The 22,417-nt window shown below is 36.8% G+C and overlaps 1 protein-coding gene across 15 annotated transcripts in view; it reads right to left on the bottom strand.

Annotated features, from left to right (window-relative positions):
• Window positions 1–4,180: 4,180 nt before the first annotated feature.
• The window catches only part of nav1b (neuron navigator 1b), an 86,606-nt gene continuing 68,369 nt past the window's right edge, over window positions 4,181–22,417 (bottom strand). For 5 of the 15 annotated variants that reach the window (XM_048198553.1, XM_048198558.1, XM_048198562.1 and 2 more), the window contains 18 exons: window positions 21,080–21,088; window positions 18,881–18,964; window positions 18,159–18,273; window positions 17,933–18,054; window positions 17,352–17,360; window positions 15,625–15,785; window positions 15,358–15,520; window positions 13,646–13,820; window positions 13,450–13,541; window positions 12,800–12,895; window positions 12,528–12,696; window positions 8,764–8,999; window positions 8,495–8,649; window positions 8,346–8,417; window positions 7,086–7,282; window positions 6,849–6,967; window positions 6,556–6,753; window positions 4,181–5,491 (listed from right to left, as the gene is read on the bottom strand). In XM_048198553.1, the coding sequence (XP_048054510.1) occupies window positions 5,405–5,491; window positions 6,556–6,753; window positions 6,849–6,967; window positions 7,086–7,282; window positions 8,346–8,417; window positions 8,495–8,649; window positions 8,764–8,999; window positions 12,528–12,696; window positions 12,800–12,895; window positions 13,450–13,541; window positions 13,646–13,820; window positions 15,358–15,520; window positions 15,625–15,785; window positions 17,352–17,360; window positions 17,933–18,054; window positions 18,159–18,273; window positions 18,881–18,964; window positions 21,080–21,088 (2,259 nt within the window). In that variant the 3' untranslated portion in view covers window positions 4,181–5,404. The remainder of the gene's footprint in view (window positions 5,492–6,555; window positions 6,754–6,848; window positions 6,968–7,085; window positions 7,283–8,345; window positions 8,418–8,494; window positions 8,650–8,763; window positions 9,000–12,527; window positions 12,697–12,799; window positions 12,896–13,449; window positions 13,542–13,645; window positions 13,821–15,357; window positions 15,521–15,624; window positions 15,786–17,351; window positions 17,361–17,932; window positions 18,055–18,158; window positions 18,274–18,880; window positions 18,965–21,079; window positions 21,089–22,417) is intronic. The other 10 variants (XM_048198557.1, XM_048198563.1, XM_048198569.1 and 7 more) reach the window with 5 other exon arrangements.

Below are 22,417 nucleotides of genomic sequence, written 5' to 3'. Positions count from 1 at the left end.
CAGATGGACAATGTCTTGGTGGTCATTACGAACATCCGAAGAAGCATGCCAGTTCTCGTGTACTGGGCGACTCCATCGGTAACAAACATCTTCCTTACAAACCACATTTGTTAATGACATTGTATTTTCTTAAATGATTGTTGTTGCAAATGCAGGGCCACGCTATGTACAATGTTTACATTTATAATGTTCTGTACAAAAATGGAACTTAAGTTGTACAAACAATCATTTGGGGAAACTTACAAAGAAAGAAAGAAATATCATTCCTTTTATACGACCCCAAATTAGGTAGAGCACATCCGTAATTCTGCTTCACACATGCGTTTACGACATTTAAAAACCCATTGCACATTGTAACATCTTCTACCGTCATATTACCTTTTATGCAATAGTATTGGATTTTTTTGAATCAATATCAAGCATTGCATGAAGTGAAAGGACTATTCAGCAACTTCTCACCACTTTTTATCTGTAATCTCTTTACATTTTTTATCGGTCCTCTTTGAAACATTTTACATAAGCCACCTGATATGAAAGATCCATCTTCATTCACGAGTTGCCCAAGCTTGACCCTGACCTCAAGACAGCACCATCAAGGCATACAATCACCCGAAGCCAGGGATGAAACGAGTCTATGGAGCTCCTGACTCTGTTTAACGCACGTGACAAATTATTGCAACAATATAAAAAGGTGCATTTAAGAGCTATAAAGTGAAAAACAGCAACAGACGGACATAACAAAACCAAAGCTCATGAGCGACAGATAAAAAAAAAAGCAAAAAATCCAGTTTTAACAGTCACCATCCCTGTGCTGTCATTACAATTCCAGGACAGACAAAGTAGACAGTAAAAAGTTGCTGAATTGTCGCGTTAAATGGGACTTTGCACAACACGGCACAGCTATCACACGGTTACAGGCACAATAACCAGGAACATGATGCAGACAGTGTACAGCGGCTTTAGTCACACTAATAAAAACTGCCGATGATGAGAACAGTCTCTACCTGCTCACCTAAATGAGATTTATTTACTTTATTCACTGATCCAGATTCAATATCAGGTAATTTACCAACAAGCATTCATTGACGTAAAATGAAACTGCAACTACGCTCTCCAGCAGATAAGCAACAAAAGCCATTGGCACACTGTCTTATGTCTGGACTGTAATCAAATATAAATGTCACATATTAGACTTGAAGCAGCAGCGCAACTGAAGAAGGCTAAAGGAAACTGAATCATTTTTGCCATCTTGAGCATTACGAGTCTGTCTATTTGGCTAATAAACTCCACAAACCCTCACTTCTTGGAGAAGGAACTACGGAAATCATATTTACACAGTAGAGTAATGATAATGCAATATATAAGATGAGTAGAAAGGAATGGAATGATTTTGAGTTATATTTTAACTTTCATAGCCCAGATCTTACCTACATGCATGTTTGGATACTAGTTTCAGGTACAGAGATGGGAAATTACTGGTCCACCACTGCTTTCTTTGAGCGAATCCTCTTCTATGTGAGGACATATGGATGTAGTGTACACTACTGTTAACTGTAAGCTTCAGAGAAACACGGTTTGTATGGTTTGATATGTTTGACTTCCATAGTTAAAAAGGAGGTTGATTTCTTTTGACATAACAATTTCATGATGGATTTTTAGTGAGGCAAAAAGAAACGTAATGCTTACAGCTCTAAAACTACCACTAAAAAGGATCATATAAATAAAATTAAAACTTGGTCGTACCTAAAGATGCCCTTAAACGCCACAAGACTAAGGCTATTGGATGTCAAGTGCGATTTTTACTAAACCAAGACATTTATGTTGGAAACTTTTTCCTATAGTGATATCGGATAGCACCAAATAATCAAAGATAACCTACGGCATCACATCCGTGTGCACTTTGTTGGGGCAATCGTCTCTTGCGCTCCAAATGAAAGGCTTGTACTGAATAAAGCACTGAGTATTTGGTTTTCTACATTTGCACCATTTGCTACAAAGAGAGCAGTTAACTGAGAAAGTAGCTGTATTGAATCTAATTAGAGGCCTGAGATAACCAAACCCCTGAGCTGAGATCAGTGCCAAAGCCAAGTAAAACGTCTCTACAGTATCATTACAGTAAATCAAAGTGCACAAAAATAGTCTGTTTGTGACCGGGACGAGTCTCTGAAAACAAATTAATTTTACAACGTGTTACTGAGGTGCTTTGCAGACTGTGGCAACTTCATAGGGAACACGAGCTTCAGTTTTGAGAATGCTGCCCCCTACCGTGTTTTAAAACAGGATGCAGAATCATCATTTTTTTAATTAAAATGGAATGGAATTCAAAGACTGCATGTTTAATAATGCTTTTCAGTTTTGAGAATGAATTATCCAGTCAAATGACAGTATCAAATGAAATATGTCTACTGAATAAATCACCATAATTCATCAAAATCAATGATGCCTTCTTTTCAAAATTGCAACTTTCATTTGAATTCAAATTCCAATTCCTGTGTGTTGTGGCCAATTCATTTCAGATTCAAAGTTCTCAAATTTGCTCAAGGGAACACTATAGCACGCTTAAAATCTGTTATAAGGCAGTCACTGTGTTAGAAAGAGAAAGAAGAGGGTTTAAAGGGATAGTTCATCCAAAAATAAAAATTCTGTCATTATTTACTCACACTCAAGTTCTACTAAACCTGCATTTAGTTCTTTCTTCTGTTGAACATACAGGAAGATATTTTGAAGAATGTTGGTAATCAAACAGTTGATTCAAACTATTTCATGTATTCTGACTTATTTACACTGTTAAAGAGTTGGATTCTCATGCTAAACATGGCCAAAGTTTCAAAACACGAGTTGGACGTATTCTGTGCCAAAAATCCTCATAAACTTTGCGGTCTTTTTTTCGAGTATGTGCCTATGTGACATCAGAAAGGTCGGAATTCCTTGTACGGGCACTTCCCCCGGAAGAGCGCGCGCGCACACGTCGACCAGAGCGACAGAGCAAGAGCACGCCCATCAACGCGCGTTCGGCTTTACGGAAGTCGTCGGCAGCGCTGCACAGGTCACAGGACTTCACGAAATCAACAATGTCACCAAAGAAGTGTGTTTTTGGTTGTGAGGGAAAGATAACCTTGCTTCCCAAAGAACCCAGCGTTAAGTGGAGCTTAGAGTTTTGTTCTCACGCAATACTTTGATGTAGGGCTGGGCGATATATCGGATGCGATTTTCACGCGCATTTTGTCAGTAAAGCCGGTTCCCTGATTACCGCTAAATCGTCATCACCTGCTTTCAAATGGCGCGCCATTTAATAGACAGAGCCGTAGATCACTGACAAGCTACGCAATATCGCGTTCATATCGCAGATAAATCGCCTTCGATAATGAACGCGATATTGCGTAGCTTGTCAGTGAACTACGGCTCTGTCTATTAAATGGCGCGCCATTTGAAAGCAGGTGATGGTGATTTTGACTTTACTTACGAAATGCGCGTGACAATTGCATGCGATATATCGCCCAGCCCTACTTTGATGCGCTCTCGATATTTGTTATTAAAATAACCATAGAAACTGATAGTTGCAATCACTTTTTTATTGGTTAAACGAATGGAGAATATCTTGTGTTTTTCCGTGGCTGCTCGAGCCCTCAGGATCGGCGCTTTTAACGTTTCATAAACAAGGCCCAGATCATTTGAAACTGAAAGATGGAGTGGTCACAGCGGTAATGATCCTGTGTCAGAACCGCAGGTGGTGAGTAAAACTGCATCAAATGTCTGTTTTGTTTGCAATTGGCGCATAAGTGCATATAATGTAAACAACACGAACATAGTGAATTCAAATTCATTATTCATCATTCACTATACGTTATAGTCATTACAGTGATTCAAAAGTTATCCAGGGATAATGCGATGGTGTATTGTGCGTGTTTAAATACAGTTGTTTAGCTGACCATTGATAGTTTGCAGACGATCGCTACGCAAAAGCTGCGCGTGCTCGTCACTCTTAGCTCCGCTCACACGGCACGCCTCCAGGTGCTCGGCTGTTTTCGGAAAAACCCGGTACAGCCAGCGTATCTATCTTTTATAAATATGATAAAACTAAAGACTTTTCGGAGATATGAAGGATGCACTACTACTCAATAGGTACTCAAGATTAACATGAGATTGGCAGAAACTGTGTGTTAACTGTTTGGTTACCCACATTCTTCAAAATATCTCCTTTTGCATTTATCTGAAGTAAGAAATTAATACAGGTTTGGAACAACTTGAGGATCAGTAAACGATGACAGAATTTTCATTTTTAGGAGAACTATCCCTTTAAAAAGTCTGCATAAGTGTTTCTGAGACACTAAAGGATTGGGGTTGAACTGTAGCTTATGCTGTGGCCATATTCAAACGTGAAAGAAATGAAAAGTACAAAAAGCAGCATAGGCTAAAGTGGCCTTAAGTGTTACATTGGAGAGGAGACGTCTAATATTTCCCAGTATCTGCTGTTGTTCACGAGCGCTTGACTGCGAGATGAATTAGCGCGTGCACACTAGTGGGTTTTAGCACCTGTGTCGTTGAGTTGTTAATACGGGCAGCAGTGGAACAGTAAAGGTCCCCACAAAGAGAAATTACATCCGTATGTACATTTACATCCGTAAACAGAAATATGCAGACAAAAGTGCTATAAATAGATCGTTATTTTCATCTGTCATATTGTCATTCTTTTAGGAGAAAGAGTAACTTATAATGACAAAACATTGTTTTGCAAGCCCTTACATAAAAGTACCATGGTAAAAGCATAAAAAAAAAAAAAACGTGGTTTGGTCACTAACATGATAATACCATGGTATATGGATAGTTTTTTTTTTGTATCACCATCAATATTTAAACTTTTTTTTTTTTAAACATTTAAATATATGTATGTAAAAGGAAAAGTATAGATTTAGTTGCTGTTTCTTTCTGAGGCTTTTCATTTTTTCCTTCTCTAGTCCATTTTAAAAGGTCCTGAGCTGTGACCAAATCCATTTTAACAAGTACAAATATTCCATGTACTCTTTCGATTCATAGGAGCTCATTAAATCCACATGCATACTAACTTTAAAAGAGCAAAATGCAGTTAAAATAGTTTTAGATGGAAAATAAATAGCATGTCATACTGCAAAACATCAACTACCCATATAAGAAAGTACCATGGTATTACCAAGTGATAGCGAATCAGTGAACCATGGTACGGCCACAGTACTTTTTTGTAAGGGACATTTGATTGAAATGAAAAATGAGGGATGGATAATATAATAACTTAGTGAGTGAAATGCACTAATAGCATTTATAGTAACAGTACAGTGTCATCTGCAGGTGTGGGGCAGCTGTTGGAGTTTGGACCTCAACATGGGCGGCAGGAGAGATGGAGGGGATGATGGGAACGTCAATCGGATGTTCAGAGAGGAGGGAGTTTTGGATCCGTTTCTTTTTCTGGTGACTCAATGTAATTGGCAGCCTCTTGAAGTTTTAACAGCATAGCCATCTGGGAAAAGAGCAGAGATTATTACAGGAACGAGAAAATATTTCTCATGCAATAAATACTGATACAGGGGAAGCCATTTAAAGTCACCATGAAATCAAAATGGACAATTCTTCTTCTTCTTTTTTTTACGTTGCAGTGCTTATTATAAATGATTTATGATCCAAGGACGAAATGAAATTCCAGAAGCCTTTTTCACTCGGATATACATCACAATAGGGAAGAAATGACTATTGCAACATCGGTTTCATGGCGACTTTAATGCAAATTTAATTACTCTTTTTAATTAATGTATAGACATCAACTATTTTCATATATAAAAGTCACTTATATTACTTGTCTTACATACTTATTTTTTGGTGGTGACTCTAATAAAACAACTACATATACATACACACACACACACACACACACACACACACACATATACATATATATATATATATATATATATATATATATATATATATATATATATATATATATATATATATATATATATATATATATGATATATATATATACACATGCATATGGTAATATTTTACTGATAAAAATTTGTTCTAAAAATATTACCATTAATGTTGTCAAGCATGAATTGACTTATATTAAGCGTTCATATTAAGTATATATTAGATTATAGATTAGATATAGATTTGTATCTATATCTATTCAGGTTTTATATAATTATTTCATATTTTGACAAACACACACACACATATACATACATTGGGTTTCCATGTTTTATGGGGACTTTCCATAGACATAATGGTTTTTAAACTGTATATGTATATTCTATCGCCTAAACCTACCCATCACAGAAAACATTCTGGATTTTTACATTTTCAAAAAACATAATTTAGTATGATTTATAAGCTGTTTTTCTCATGGGGACCAAAAAATATCCCCATGAGGACATTTTTTTGGTACACATTTGGTACCAGTGCCACACACACACAAAACACATATATATGTATATAATATATTTCAAATTTATACACTTAAATTATTGTTTTATTATGCTAACAGCCCTAATCCACACACTCCCAAACCAGCACAGCACTGACCAGTGGATCTGACTCCACGGAGCTGGGCGGCGTCTCCTTATGTGGCCGATCATCTCCTGGCTGACTGGGGCTGCCGGGGCCTGTGCTCGGGGGAGGCAGGTGAAAGAGTTTGGCCTGGTCTTGCTGAGCAGACGGCCAGGGCAGAGATCCTCTGACCCACTCCACCGGATCCTCCCACACCGACTTCTGTCCGTGAACCTGCAGACGCACACATTCACACTTATTCTTGATAAAAACAGCCACTTTGACAGTTAGGAAGTGTTTAGGATGCAAGTTCAGATACTTTGACCCACCTTAATGCCATCTTTGGCTCCTTCCTGCAGGTATGGGATGATTGAGTGATTCCAAAGATCAATAAACCACGTGCGGAATTCCTCTACTGTAACTGGACAGGACAGGAAGAAGCAGGGGCCTACGGCAACACACATTGGACACAAATAGGTGGATCAATAGGTGCATCAAGCTTGTTATTGAAACAAATGCTTCTTTATTATCATCCGTTATGATGCTGATATAATAATAAAAATTACCAATGAGGAAATCAGAGGTGCTGTGTTTTTCCAGGAAGGTGTGAAGGTGGTACCAGAGTCTGGGCACCCAGTCCAGAACCCGCAGAAGATCTTCATTTTTTATGCTTCTGGGATCCTCGGCCTCCATTAGTTTTCTGTGCAAATAACGCACCAGGAACCCGTTTGCTGGCTCGACGTTATTGGAAAACATCACCATCCTGTGTAGAGGAAATATATAAGGTCTGTAAGATATTTTTTTAAAAGAAATTAATACAGTACTTCTATTCAGCAAGAATGCATTAAATTGATCAAAGTGACATTAAAGACATTTATAATTTTACAAAAGATTTCTATTTCAAATAAATGCTGTTCTTTTGAACTTTCTTTTCATCAAAGAATCCTGAAAAATAAAATGTATCAGTTTCCACAAAAATATGAAGCAACACAGCGGTTTTGAACATTAATAATAACCATAAATGTTTCTTGAGCAGCAAATCAGCATATCTGAAGGATCATGTGACACTGAAGACTGGAGTAATGATGCTGAAAATTCAGCTTTGATCACAGAAATAAATTATTTTTTACTATATATTCACATAGAAAACAGCTATTTTAAATTGAAATAATATTTCACAATTTTACAGTTTATACTCTATTTTTGATCAAATAAATGCATTGAGTATAAGAGACTTCTTTCAAAAACATTTTAAAAATCTCACCGACCTCAAATTTTTGTACTGTAGTGTAGGTAAAATAAAGTAGATATATGTGTTGGTTTGAGTGGAAATATTTCACAAATAAATATTCATTTCAGCAACTTTGTGTACATCTCATTTGATAACATTAAACCCCAATAATATTATAAATGTGTGTGTAAAAATATGAAAGAGATAAATGTACAGTCATTGTGAAAAAATAAATCATATATTATGAAATTAAGAATGACCAGCTGACTCTATAATATCCTGCTTATAATGGCTACTTACCAAATAAGTGAATAAAGGGACATGAAATATTTATTTCAAGTGAAATTATTTATGTAAAGGAGTAATAAGAGAAAAGCATAATAAAACACACATATTGTTAACACTATAAAAATATAAATACTAGGCAGCCATGTGCAGTATTTAGTTAGTGTGAAGGCAAGCACATGTTAGTGCCACCCAAAGTGACAATCAAAACAAAAGCACATGATCTTCAAGCAGCAAATCACAGCTGTTCCTCACTGACTCTCAACAAGCAAAAAGTACCTTCGCTAGTAAAGTGTATGTTGGTACTAACCTGAAGCTGAGGTGTAGACCATGGTTAGGGGTCATCTTCACTGGCTGATTGGTTGTCCCTATTATATATGGACTGAAAAAGAGACAAAACAGCTCTTAACACCTTTAAAATGACCTCACCAGTCATGTGGGTGTAGAGTTTACACTCACCATTTGTGGTATTTACAGGTTAAAGCACCATTAACAAGTTCACTAAGGGATGTTGCATCATGCACATCATCCAAAATGACAACCAATGGGATCTCAGCTGTGCTGCTCTCCCGATCAATCTGATTGGCCAGATTGGACAAATAGAGCTGAAGGTCCTTTTGGGATAAAAGGCAAAATGCACTAAGAGATTATGTCAAGTCAAGTCACATTTATAATATGAATATAATGTATATATTTTGCTTGCTCTTCCTCTGATGTACCCAGCGTACCTTGCAGGACTGGCGGTGCATGTTGAAGGTGGCAGCGATGGCGGGCGTGACCTCTCGAGCGCTGCGCTCCACCAGGTACTCGGCGAGGCGGTAGGTGAGGTAGGTCTTCCCTGTGCCGCTGGGGCCCGATAAGATCAACCGCCGGTGCTTGAGCAACAGACTGATGTAATGCTGCATCATGGGCTTGGGGATGAGCGTCTCGAACACTAGAACGTCCACACACTTCTCCTTCAGTCCTGCAATCAGGGACAACAGTGTGTGAAATCAAATATCAGTGATAGTACAATATAAATACAGGTTTTACAATAAGGCTTATAGTAAATGCTTTTATACAAAGCGACAAATGAGGAAGATTTACAAGCAATCTGTCATACAAGAACTATCCGCAATGCTAAGTTTTAAAAGTGTTTTACTTCATATGTAAAATTACAAAACATACATTTTAAACCTAAAAATATCTTTATAATAAATAATAATAACATACTATATATAAAATATTATCCTCCTAAAAATATAAACTGCCATAACATACTAGAAAAAATATTTTACAACAATAATTATTTTTGTTATATGTTGATCAGTATTATAATTATATTTTTTTGCTTGATTTTTTAAGAAAACAGCAAAAGCTCCAATCTAGAATTTTGCATTCTTCAAGTGACATCAAGAATCAAAACAATATAATTTGCAATAATAGTTAAATATATATACTATCAATGGGAAAAAATACACCATTATATTATCTGCTTATAATATCAGCCTATTCAGAATGATGCTGATGAATGTAAAAAACACTTTATCTTGACCATTCTTTTATTTTATACATGCTCTAATGCTTCTTATTAAAAAATAGAGGCTAGGTTTCAAATCTTAAAGTATATTTTAATGTAGTACAGGGTGAAATCACACCCAGAAATGAGGGAATACATGTTTTCTATGAGAGAGAACAGTCAAATGACTTTATTTTCATGTGTCTGGGTGGGCTATAGCATCACACGGCCTCAATAAACAACATAGAGTTGCAGCCTGCGCTTAAAATAACACTTAGACCAAGCCCTGAGGAGTCTGGGTAACGACCCCAATTCCCTGGGTCGTATATCAGACCTGAGAGCTCAGGAATGATGGGATTGGGGGAGGGCGGTAGTGTTCTGGGTGGGCCGTGGACCAATCGCACGTCCTGCTGGCGGCTGTTAGAGTGAGAAACATTAGCAGAATATTGCTCTTCTCTGGAGATGTGAGCTATGAAGAAACCTCATCACCCACAGCTGAGACAGATATAAGCATCATTTACACCGCAGTGCTGCCTGTGGGTATTTGCATTGTTTGCTGATGGTTACTGAAGATGGAAATCTGAATATAATGGCTAAAAGCTCATATGGAAAAATACAGTGTCAGAACATGGACAGTAAAATTATTTGAAACTATGAAGAAATGTTGGAATATATAGTATTACTGGTAACACCTTAGTTTAGGGTCCAATTCTCATAGTTAACTAGTTGCTTATTAGCTTGCATATTACAAGCATATTGGCTGTTTATTAGTAATTATAAAGCACATATTAATGCCTTATTCTGCATGACCTTATTCTACATCCCTTAATCATATCTAATACCTAAACTTAAAGGTGCCGTAGAACGTCTTTTTAAAAGATGTAATATAAGTCTAAGGTGTCCCCTGAATGTGTCTGTGAAGTTTCAGCTCAAAATACCCCATAGATTTTTTTTTATTAATTTTTTTAACTGCCTATTTTGGGGCATCATTAAATATGAGCCGATTCAGGCTGCGGCCCCTTTAAATGCTCACGCTCCCCGCCCACGAAGCTCGCGCTTGCCTTAAACAGCATGAACAAAGTTCACACAGCTAATATAACCCTCAAAATTGTTCTTTACAAAGTATTCGTCATGCAGCATGTCTAATCGCGCAAGTATGGTATTTATTTGGATGTTTACATTTGATTCTGAACGAGTTTGATGGTGCTCCATGGCTAAAGCTAACATTACACACTGTTGGAGAGATTTATAAAGAATGAAGTTGTGTTTATGCATTATACAGACTGCAAGGGCCCTATTTTAACGATCTAAACGCAAAGTGTAAAGCGCACGGCGCAGGTGCACTCAGGGCGTGTCCAAATCCACTTTTGCTATTTTAACGACGGAAAAATGGTCCGTGCGCCGGGGCGCATTTTTGAAATGGGTTGTCCCTATTCTCTTAATGAGTAATGGGCGGAACGTTCAATAAACCAATCAGAGTGTCATCTCCCATTCCCTTTAAGAGCGAGATGCGCTCGCGCCATGGCGGATTGCTATTTACATGGCGTACACGCGATGAGTCAGTTAATATATATGTGTGTGTATTGGCACGATTGTTCAATTAATTAGCCTATTTCGTTCATCATTATAAGTAGTAATAGGCTGAATTGAAAATAGGTAGCCTGAATTCTAATACACGCAATGACTATTCATCATTACATTTTTATATTTATGTAGCCTACACAATAATATTCTTTTACACTGTAATCCTTTTGTTTTTAATATTTGGCATGTTTGTGTGATGCGCATCCCTGTGTGTAATAAGCAAAGTCAACACGCACTGTGGACGCGCCCAGAGGTGCAGTTTCTACCAACGCGCTCTAACAAAAAAATATTGCGCCATTGACTTTAGACTTTAGACCAGGTTTGAGTTGGTCTATGGCGCAGTCTATTTTCAGCTCCTTAAAATAGCAATGCGCCTGAACACACCTCTTTTTTAGACCAGCACGGCCATGGGCGCACTAACTGGCGCAAATGCATTTACTAATTTAAGGACGTGGCGCTGAACGGGAAAATGCGAACGGCGCCGGACGCAAACTAGCAAACACACTTGCGCTGCGCCTTGCTTCGCATTGCGCCGGGTGTATTATAGGGCCCCAAGTGTTTAAAAATGAAAATAACGACAGTCTTGTCTCCGTGAATACAGTAATAAACGATGGTAACTTTAACCACATTTAACAGTACATTAGCAACATGCTAACGAAACATTTAGAAAGACAATTCACAAATATCACTAAAAATATCATGATATCATGGATCATGTCAGTTATTATCGCTCCATCTGCCATTTTTCGCTATTGTTCTTGCTTACCTAGCTGTGCACATCCAGACGTTAATACTGGCTGCCCTTGTCTAATGCCTTGATCATGGGCTGGCATATGCAAATATTGGGGGCGTACACCCCGACTGTTACGTAACAGTCAGTGTTATGTTGAGATTCGCCTGTTCTTCGGAGGTCTTTTAAACAAATGAGATTTATATAAGAAGGAGGAAACAATGGAGTTTGAGACTCACTGTATGTCATTTCCATGTACTGAACTCTTGTTATTCAACTATGCCGAGGTAAATTCAATTTTTAATTCTAGGGCACCTTTAACCACTACAGAAACTACCTTACTAATAATTAATAAGCAGTAAATTATGAGTTTATTGAGGCAAAAGTCATTAATAGTGAGTAGTTGATAGTGAAAGAGTGACTGTAATATATATATATATATATATATATATATATATATATATATATATATATATACTTAATTAGGGACAAACTGTTTATACTTAAAAGTATATATAAAAATTAAATGTATACAAATATGTCTGTATAATAATATATAAAAAATATAATGACATTTCAGATGTGTTCATCAAACATTAATTTTCCTTCAGACCGTACAAGACCAGTGTTAGACTTTACATGTACATTTCAATGTAACTCACAAACCTCAACTCACTGACCTTTTAGGGTGACACTGATGCAGGAAGAGCCTTTGGTGTAGATACGCACTGGTGGGGTCTCGGGCGGCTGTGCACCCAGGACCCTCTTGAGATGGCTTAGGCTGTAGCTGAAGATGGAGTCCTGAGAGAGGCCGAGACTGGAGCTGGGGTCCACCACCGCTAAATACTCCTACAGAGACACAAGCGGTTTTCATGTACTGTGTGCATGTTTTATTTCAGGTCTAAATGTGTGGATGTTTTTTGTCCCTCAGAAGACTGCAGATGGCACTCACTTTAAAAGCCTGGATGACTGCAGAGTCCAGAGAAAACCAGTCAGTCCGCCCGCTGATTTTAACCGTGCCAATGAAAAACTCCAGCTGTTTCACCTCCTATGAACGACACATTCGGTGTTAAAAAGTAAGGGCAGGACAGAAGGTTGTTTATGGTTGTGAAACAACACATTTATATAAATAATTACATTAAATATTTATTTTACATTTTTAAATATTATTTTATTAGACATTATTTTAAAACAATACAAAATATACCAAACAATAACATAGTATTCAGCAGTGCTATTAACTAAAAAAAAACAGAAATAAACTGAAATTAAGCTGAAATAAAATCAAATATAAATATTAGACAAACTAAATTTAGAAAATGTTGCTTTAACAACTAACTGAAATAAAATAAGTTGAATTTGAAGTACTAAAACTGAAATAAAAATAAATTAAAAATAGAAATATTATAAAAAAAACAAACTAATAAAAATTTAAATTAAAATAAAAGATAATTTGAAATATATTAATAAATACTATAATAGTATAAAAATAATACAGTGACAATGGTAAACAATGGTTTTCAGTACAGTATCTCACTTTATAACATGCACTATATCAGCTGCTGATTCATCAGCATGAAGATGCTTGTGTAAAGAACTCACGTCTTTGAATAGGTGCTGATTGGGTATGCGAACCAACACTCTGACGAGACTTTCGTCCTTCTGCAAAGTTGTGGTGGGGCTTTGAAAGACATCTAAGAGATGAACAGAAATTAAAGTGTGAGAGTATAGAAATTAAGGCAGACTGGATGTGAAAACTTCACATTTTGTGCATGAAATTTGTGTAAAAATGTGTCACCTGGGTAAGGCTCATTTTGTCCGATGGTTTTGCTGAAAGACGAAACAGACTGTCGTGGTGATGAGACGCCCAATGAGCCGAGCCCAGAGGACTGGGAGGTGGAGCTTGGGGGTCTGGAGGAGGGGCCACCCGTCTTCAGCTGGTCATTCTCCGCCTTCAGGTTTTCTACTGTAAGCTGTCAATGCATTATTGAGGGATTTAACTTAAAGTCGGCATGAAATGGAAGTTGCAGTCATATCTGGGGGCGATCAAGCATTTTTTTAACTTAAAAAAAAAAAAAAAAAAAAAAAAAATTTATTGGGACTTGATATCAGCAGATACTTATGGAGTCAAATTAATGCCTTAAAATTTTGCACAACACAAAAAAGAATTGAGCAATAAAAAAATGTTTTGCAAACAAAAATAAAGAATTGCAAAGGAAAAATAAAGTATTGAGCGGAAAAAATAAGTTTTGCAAACAAAAAAAAAAATTGCAAAATAAAATAAAGTAGTGCAAAAATAAAAATATAATCAATTACAAAAATCAATGACAGCTATAATCCTATTTTATCTTTGCCACATATTTTTCATGCTCAAACCTACTAAATCATTTGCAACGCTCATATTATTCTGTGTTTCAGTCAAGCGTGCGCTCACGATACCGGTTTTCCTTTGCGCTGCACTTTTCTGCGCGGTTCTCTTTATGGCACTGGTTTGACGTGGGGGTGGAGTCAAGAAACGGGGGCACGCCTCCGCGAAATGCATTGGAGGGGAACGTAATCGGCGACAGGTGAAATAATTCTTTGACATGGTTAAAAATAATGAATGGTTGGTTTTGTTGGTTTGTTTAGCATATGTTGTCGCCGATTACGACCCCCTCCAATGCATTTCTTATAGTAATATGACCCGTTGCGCTCTGTTTCACTGCCTGTATCCACTTTTGTGTCCTTAAACATTCGTTTTTTGGGGTCGACAGCTTATAAAAACTTATTTCTGGTTTTTTTAGCTTGTTAGCTTACACCTTGTCACACAGCAGCTTTGTTCTGTTTTTTGTAATGAGTCAGAAAAGACAAGAAGGCAGCCTCACGCAATACAAAGTCAATGGAGACGGTTGGATTGTTTTCCCCTCGGTGGGCGTGGTTTTCAGATTATAATAAATGCGCTCTGTCTCTATGCTTGATCTGTTCTGTTGCGATCTGCGTCTCCTGCCGATGATGTGTTTCGTGGTGGCGTGCCCCCGTTTCTTGACTCCACCCCCACGTCAAACCAGTGCCATAAAGAGATCCGCACAGAAAAGTGCAGCGCTAAGGAAAACAGGTATCGTGAGCGCACGCTTGACTGAAACGCAGAATAAAATGAGCGTTGCAAATGATTTAGTAGGTTTGAGCATGAAAAATATGTGGCAAAGATAAAATAGGATTACAGCTGTCATTGATTTTTGTAATTGATTATATTTTTATTTTTGCACTACGTTATTTTATTTTGCAATTTATTATTTTTGTTTGCAATACTTATTTTTTCTGCTCAATACTTTATTTTTCCTTTGCAATTCTTTATTTTTGTTTGCAAAACATTTTTTTATTGCTCAATTCTTTTTTTTTTTGTTTTGCAAAACTATTTTTGTGCAAAACTTTAAGGCATTAATTTGACTCCATAGATACTCAGTATTTAATGACACGGACCAGATCGGGGACACAAAAAGCTTCTTTGGGACATCCCCAGTTCACACACACCTGCATGTTGGTCATGGCCTCCTGCAGCTGCTCCAGCTGATGGGCGGAGCTAAGCGCCTCCAAACGGATGTCCGTCAGTTTCCGCTCTTTCTCCCATAGTTCCGTGCGTAACTCTGACACCACTTTCTCATCATGCTCAGTCTCCTCATGCCCTTCACACGATCTGCCGTAAATACCAGCAAAGCTTACATACTGTAATATAATGTATAATTCAAATCATCTCTTAAGACATGCTGTCTATAATGTGGCAACAACTGTATGTCGTACCCTGATGTTGAAGTTGAGGCCTTTGCGGGGACAGTGTCCACATTATGGATGATTTTGGGTGAAGATGGGGCGGATGTGACCGGGGTTGCGATCTCCTCTATATCTGCGTATGGCGCTTTGGAACCCTTTTTACTGAAGGCCTTGTTGAAGGAGCTCCTCAGCTACATGTAGAGGAGAAATCAAAGTTTAACAACAGCAACTCATTTATATTGAGACTTTCTTTAAAAACAAACATAAAGTGTTAGTGTAGATGGTTTGGATTCATGATGGCAGCAAATAGCAAAACAAAAATGACAGTGGAGGCATGTATGATTTGAAGTGTGATGGCATATGCATTAAGACTCTTAAGAATTATTTTTTGCTCTGTTTTCAAGCAAAGCATTGAACTAGCATTACTAGTACAACATATTGAAGTGAATGCATGTCTGTTTCTCAGCAGTGTTGTTATTGTTAACTAAACTAAAACTAAAACTGCAACTACTAAAAATCTTTTTCGACAACTGAAATAAACATGAAATTACAAAAATGAACTTAAATTGGAAAATTAGAATTGTTGTCTTGGCAACTAACTAAATAATTAAAAGCTACTAAAATTACTAAAACTTTAATATAAATAAATTAATGATATATATATATATATATATATATATATATATATATATATATATATATAAACAATAAAATGACAAAAGCACATAGCAACTAAAATGAATTATGAATTAAATAAAATGAACTGAAATATAAAATATTAATGTCTCAGGTATTAGTTATGACATTGTTTATCACAAAGCACATATCAAACAGTTCAAAAATGCATGAAATGAAGAGTTATTGAGTAGGAAACTTGAAACATCATGTGCTAAATTAATTTTTCAGTCAATATGTCTAATAACTGTATATTGTACGGAAGAGGATTAGGGCCAAGCAATAAAAAAAAAAAAAAAAACATCTCGAGATTAAAGTTGTTAAATTGAAATTTCGAGAAAAAAACGTTGTTAAATTTCGAGAAAAAAGTCGAGATAAAATGTTGAGAATAAACTCATTAAATTACGAGAAAAAAATCGTTAAATTTCAAGAAAAAAGTCGAGATAAAATGTTGAGAATAAACTCATTAAATTACGAGAAAAAAATAGTTAAATTTCAAGAAAAAAGTCGAGATAAAATGTTGAGAATAAACACGTTAAATTATGAGAAAAATGTCATTAAATTTCGAGAAAAAAGTCGGAATAAAATGTAGAGAATAAACTCATTAAATTACAAGAAAAAACACGTTAAATTATGAGAAAAATGTCATTAAATTTTGAGAAAAAAGTCGAAATAAAATGTTGAGAATAAACATTAAATTACGAGAAAAAACTCTTTAAATTTTGAGAAAAAAGTCGAGATATGTTGACAATAAACTCATAATTTAATGAGTTTATTCTCAACATTTTATCTCGACTTTTTTCTCAAAATTTAACAACTTTAATCTCGAGATAGTTTTATTTTTTTATTATTGCTTGGCCCTAATCCTCTTCCGTAATATTGCATTGCATACTACTGAAACAAAAATTCATCCTTTAAATATTGCTTTATGGCAGCTTCTTAACCTGAAAGTATCAGACATATTGACTGAGATTTTTTCCATATAATACATCAACGAGATGTAGATATCGATTGTTTCTTTAGATGCGGATGTGTGTATGATGGATGAGGATAGGATGAGGTGGGCTGGGTAAATGACTCACCTCATAGACCTGTAAAACAGGGATCAGGGAAGCATAGGGAAGAGATCACAGTCATACTTATTTTCAACGCTGGAACAGTGCTGTTCCCATGATGATAGCAAACAATAACATACTATATATAGCACACATGCTATCCCAACACCACTAACCGGGTCTTATTGACAGGAGATTTAATGCATGTTAAAGAAAAACCCCATTAACAATAAACAAAAGCATCTTATCCCTGCTGGAACAAACAGATCCTACTAGTTTAAGGTGGCCAGGCTAGTTTTTAGTTTGTTGCTGGACCAGCTATACACCTTATTTTGCAACGCGCACGCAGTTTTCTTTGAATGTGCGACACTTCCGATTCATTAGTCGCTAACAGGTGAATAACCAGAAGAATTACAAAGTGCAGCAAATGGTAAAACTATTTGCTTAACAATAACAAACCAGTGTGTTTATAATGTATTAGAATAATATGATAACAAGTACTAGTTTGCAATATCAAGCAGCATAACAGCTAAAATAACTGGAAGCACATTCAAGTTACTGAAACTGGTATTTCTAGCAGGTATTTCCTTTCCCTGACACATCCTCACCCAGCTCTTCTTCTTCTTCTTCTTGGCCTCCTGTTCCTTCAGGCTGCCGGCGCTAGAGTGACTGGTGATGCTGTTCAGACTGGAGATGCTCTCTGACGAGTTCTGCCGGTCCATCTGCAGCTCTGGAAGAAAAATAAAATAAGAAGAATTGCTTAATGCATGAACTGATTAAATGTAAATACAAAATAACATCTCGATCTTTCTATTAACATCTAAACTTCCAAACCTTTGGGGGGTGTGGTGTCGGAGGTTTCGAGGGCCCCATGAATGAGAGACTGGGCTTCTGTGTTCTTGGTCTTCAAGACCTCTATGGTTTCCCTCAGGTCCTGTAACTCAGAATCCTGAAATTAGAAGGCAAAGATAAACTAAACTTTAAACTTACTTAACTTTACCAACCAAGGCTGCATTTATTTGATCAAAAATACCAAGAAACTGTAATATTATGAAATACTACAATTTAAGAACTAATTTCTATGTCATTTATTGTAAAATGTAATTTATTCCTGTGATCAAAGCTGAATTTCCAGCATCATTACTCCAGTCTTCAGTGTCACATGATCCTTCAGAAATCATTCTAATATGCTGATTGGCTGCTCAAGAAACATTTATGATTATCAATGTTGAAAGTTGTGCTGCTTCATATTTTTGTGGAATCCATGATTAATTTTTTCAGGATTCTTTGATGAAGAGAAAGTTCAAAAGAACAGCATTTATTTGAAATAGAAATCTTTTGTAACATTATAAGTGTCACTTTTGATCAATTTAATGCATCCTTGATGAATAAAAGAAAACAAATAATTCCTTTAAAACCCTTTTAATCCTTTAATTATTTAATTCCTTTGAATAAAAAGATAGCACCCCCCACAGAAAAAAATTTGGTCCCCCCTCCAATGTAACAAAAAAATGTGTTCCCCACCAATGCAACAAAAACAATTGGTGTAAACTGACCTTCTGCTCAGAAGTGACTGACAGACTCTGTAGTCTTGCTGTCATGAGGGCCAGACTCTGTTCAAACGCCGCCACCAGGTTGGCCTGCAGACAGGAACAGGTTAGTGTCTGACATACACTATGCATCACTACATACACACACACACTTAGACGTGTGTGTCTCCATCTGGACTGGGAAACAGCGACGGGAAAGGACGGGAATCAAGAACAGCTGTTGAACGGATGGATGATGTAGGGTGAACAGAGGATGACCTGCAGGCTGGAAAGGACAAAACATGAGGTTGCCATGTGACGACACACACGCTACAGAAGAGAGTGTGTGAAAAAGACGATGGAATCATCCTGATAAAAAATACAATATCCATCATGCTTCTCACTCCGACTGCGCATGCTACTGTATCACATACTGAACTACAGTTTTACATTTCCTGAAGAAAACGTGAGAGGAAAAACTCTCCGGCGTGATGCTAGGCTGTTGTGGCTGGTTGCCAGGGTGTGATGGATGGTTGCCAGGGTGTTGCTATGTGGCTGTTAAGGTGTTCTAAAGGTTTATTAGTGTGTTGGAATTGCTATGCGACCGTTAGGGTGTTCTCATTGGTTGCTAGGGTGTAATGTATAGTTGCTAAGGAATTGCTATGTTGTTTGCAGGGTGTTGCTCTGCGGTTGCTTAGGTGTTCTCAATGGTTGCAAGAGTGTTGCCAAGTGGTTGATGGATGGCAGAATTTCTATGATTTTTGCTTGTGCTGAGTGTTTTTTTTTACCATGTTGCTATGCAGTTGCAAGGGTGTTTTGTGTGGTTACTAGGGCGTTGCTATGCAGTGTGTTCTGAGTGGTTATTAGTGCGTTGTATTTGCTATGCGGTTGCTGGAGTGTTACGAATAGTTTTCAGAGCATTGTTATGTGGTTACTATGGTGTTGCTCAGTGTTTGCAAGAGCATTGCTAAATGGTTGTTAGGATGTTGTGAATGGTTTCCAGGGTGTTGCTATGTGGTTATTAAGGTGTTCTATGTGGTTGTTAAGCAGTTGCTAGGGTATTGCAAAGGGTTCCAAAGGTGTTTTTTGGTGGTTGCTAAGATGTTCTAGGTGGTTTTCAGGGTGTATTGTAATGGTTGCTAAGACATTGCTAAGGGTGTTCTGGGTGGATATACAAAGCAGAAATGATGCAATACAAGTCACACACAAAATTGAATACTCTGGGTTAGGGGTTTGTTTAAATAATCAAATGCAACTTTTAATCCTCAATTAGTGCATTTATGACTATGTAAGTGTTTGCGGTTGCGGTTCTTTCTTTCAGCATCCAGGGTCAACACTATGACATCATCAGCATTAGGCCAGATGATGCATAAAAAGCCACAGAGCAAACATAAATAAGTTCCACTTCACACATCATCAGTCAGCGCCACACTAAGGGCAGGACGGCCCATAGATATGTATATATAGATGATGCCACATTCGGCCACTCCAGACACGTCAGCCATCTTGGAACAGTCAGTGTGTTGTCACTCATAGTAAGAATCAATGATGTCACAACATTGCTGTGAAACTAGCGAGATTTAAATTCCTGAAGAAATGGGAAAAGAAACCTTTCACAGGTGAGAATGGTGTTGCTTTGTGTTTTTATATGTATTAAAGGGATAGTTCACCCAAAAATTAAATCTCACCCTTAAGTTGTTCCAAACCTGTATGGGTTTCTTTCTTCTGCTGAACACAAAAGAAGATATTTTGAAGAATGTTGGTAACCAGCCAGTTTATGTCAATGACTACCATCAACTGTCTGGTTACCAACATTCTCAAAAACTCATACAGGGTTAGAACAACATGAGGGTGAGTAAATGATGATTTTCATTTTTGGGTAAACTGTCCCTTTAACTAAAAAATTACAGGTTTTTATTATGGTATTTTTTTTAATTAGCTGACGCCTTTGTCTTGTATTGTGTTTAGCAAAATCATCTGCTGAAGTCTCTTGCACATATAGACATTCATACATGCGTCGAACTACTTTTGCAGACGCTCAGTCAACTTGCTCTCGGCTTTGACTGTTTCAATATGGCAGACGGCTTACGCACAGCGGCCCATAGAAACAGCTGCTAATAATGAGGCATCTATGTATATATATATATATATCTATGGGGAGGCCTGCGAGGGGCACAGACACATGCAACAGTGACGGACGGGGCTGCGAGTGACAGTCCAACAAACCTGGCCTGCCTGCAACAGCCAGCAACCCCAGGAATCAGTCAGTCATCAGAGGCCGGGAGAGGACATCAGCCAGGGAGAAAGGGAGAGTGCTGTTAGGACTATAGGGCCACAACTCTCCACCCCACACACACATTCATATATGCACTGGGATCAGCATCAGGAATCAGGGCCCTCAGGTGCACTCTCACCTTTATGAGGGCTCATTTGTTTCAAAGCGCAATGTAGAGCCATACTTAGACAGGACTACTTTTCCCTGAGGTGATTAGGTAAATTCATGCTTTATAGATCCTTATGTAACAAGAATAGATGGGAATACACTGCAAAATATAATATAATACATTTACATATATGGGCAACTAGTGCTTATATATTTTTCAATATGCTGCGATAAATGCATTGAACATGTATGGCTATATACTGATACATAAAAATATTTAGAAATGAAGACAAAAATAACATTACATGTAATATTCATAAAGTTTTTTTTAAGTTAAGATTTATTTTTGCTGTTTTTGCCTTCATTGTGACAGGACAGTAAGTTGAGAGGGGGATGGGAACGGGATTGGGAAAAGTCCATGAGTCGGGATTCGAACGGGCCGCCCGAAGTGAAACTGCGCTACAAGTTGGTGCTGCCCCCGAGGCTATTGGCGCCATCATATTCATAAAGATTTATCCTTTATTGTGTACATATATTGCACATACATAAATGTTAATATATACACACATAGGCTACACGTTTACGGAATGAGTTACAGAAGATTTTTAGTTCCCAGCATGCTTTGCTTCTGACTGTTAAAGGAGAATAAATGTTAAAATTAAGTGTTATTTCAATTGTTTTACACAATATTAATATAGCGGGAGATCTGTTAGTGTTTAATGTTCTATTATTTTGGAATTTAAAAGGGATTCTGGGAGTTTTTGGGGTTATGCAGGTGTGCTTGTGCTATTGTTAACTAGCTGTATATGAAAATATGAAACATATATAATATAAATAAATATATTACATAATATTTTTCTATATATATGTGTGTGTGTATACTGCATGAGTACATATGTTCAATATATTTATACACATACAGTACCATATCTCATCACATTCAGGGTGATTGGGACACTTTGCCATTGAGATGACTGGGAAAAAGTGTCCCAATCAACCTGAATTCACCATATATTATGTTATGTTGTTATATAAAAATTACATACATTATGATATATAAGTAAATATATTGTCATATTTTTAATTTATGAAAAGCTGCAATTTCTTATGTATTCAATATATTGTAATATATTAAAACAATGTATTATTCTTTATATTAAAGAATATATTTTCAATATATT

The sequence above is a fragment of the Megalobrama amblycephala genome, linkage group LG8, assembly GCF_018812025.1.
Source record: "Megalobrama amblycephala isolate DHTTF-2021 linkage group LG8, ASM1881202v1, whole genome shotgun sequence".
Lineage (NCBI taxonomy): Eukaryota > Metazoa > Chordata > Actinopteri > Cypriniformes > Xenocyprididae > Megalobrama > Megalobrama amblycephala.
This window is presented reverse-complemented; position numbering and strand designations above follow the sequence as displayed.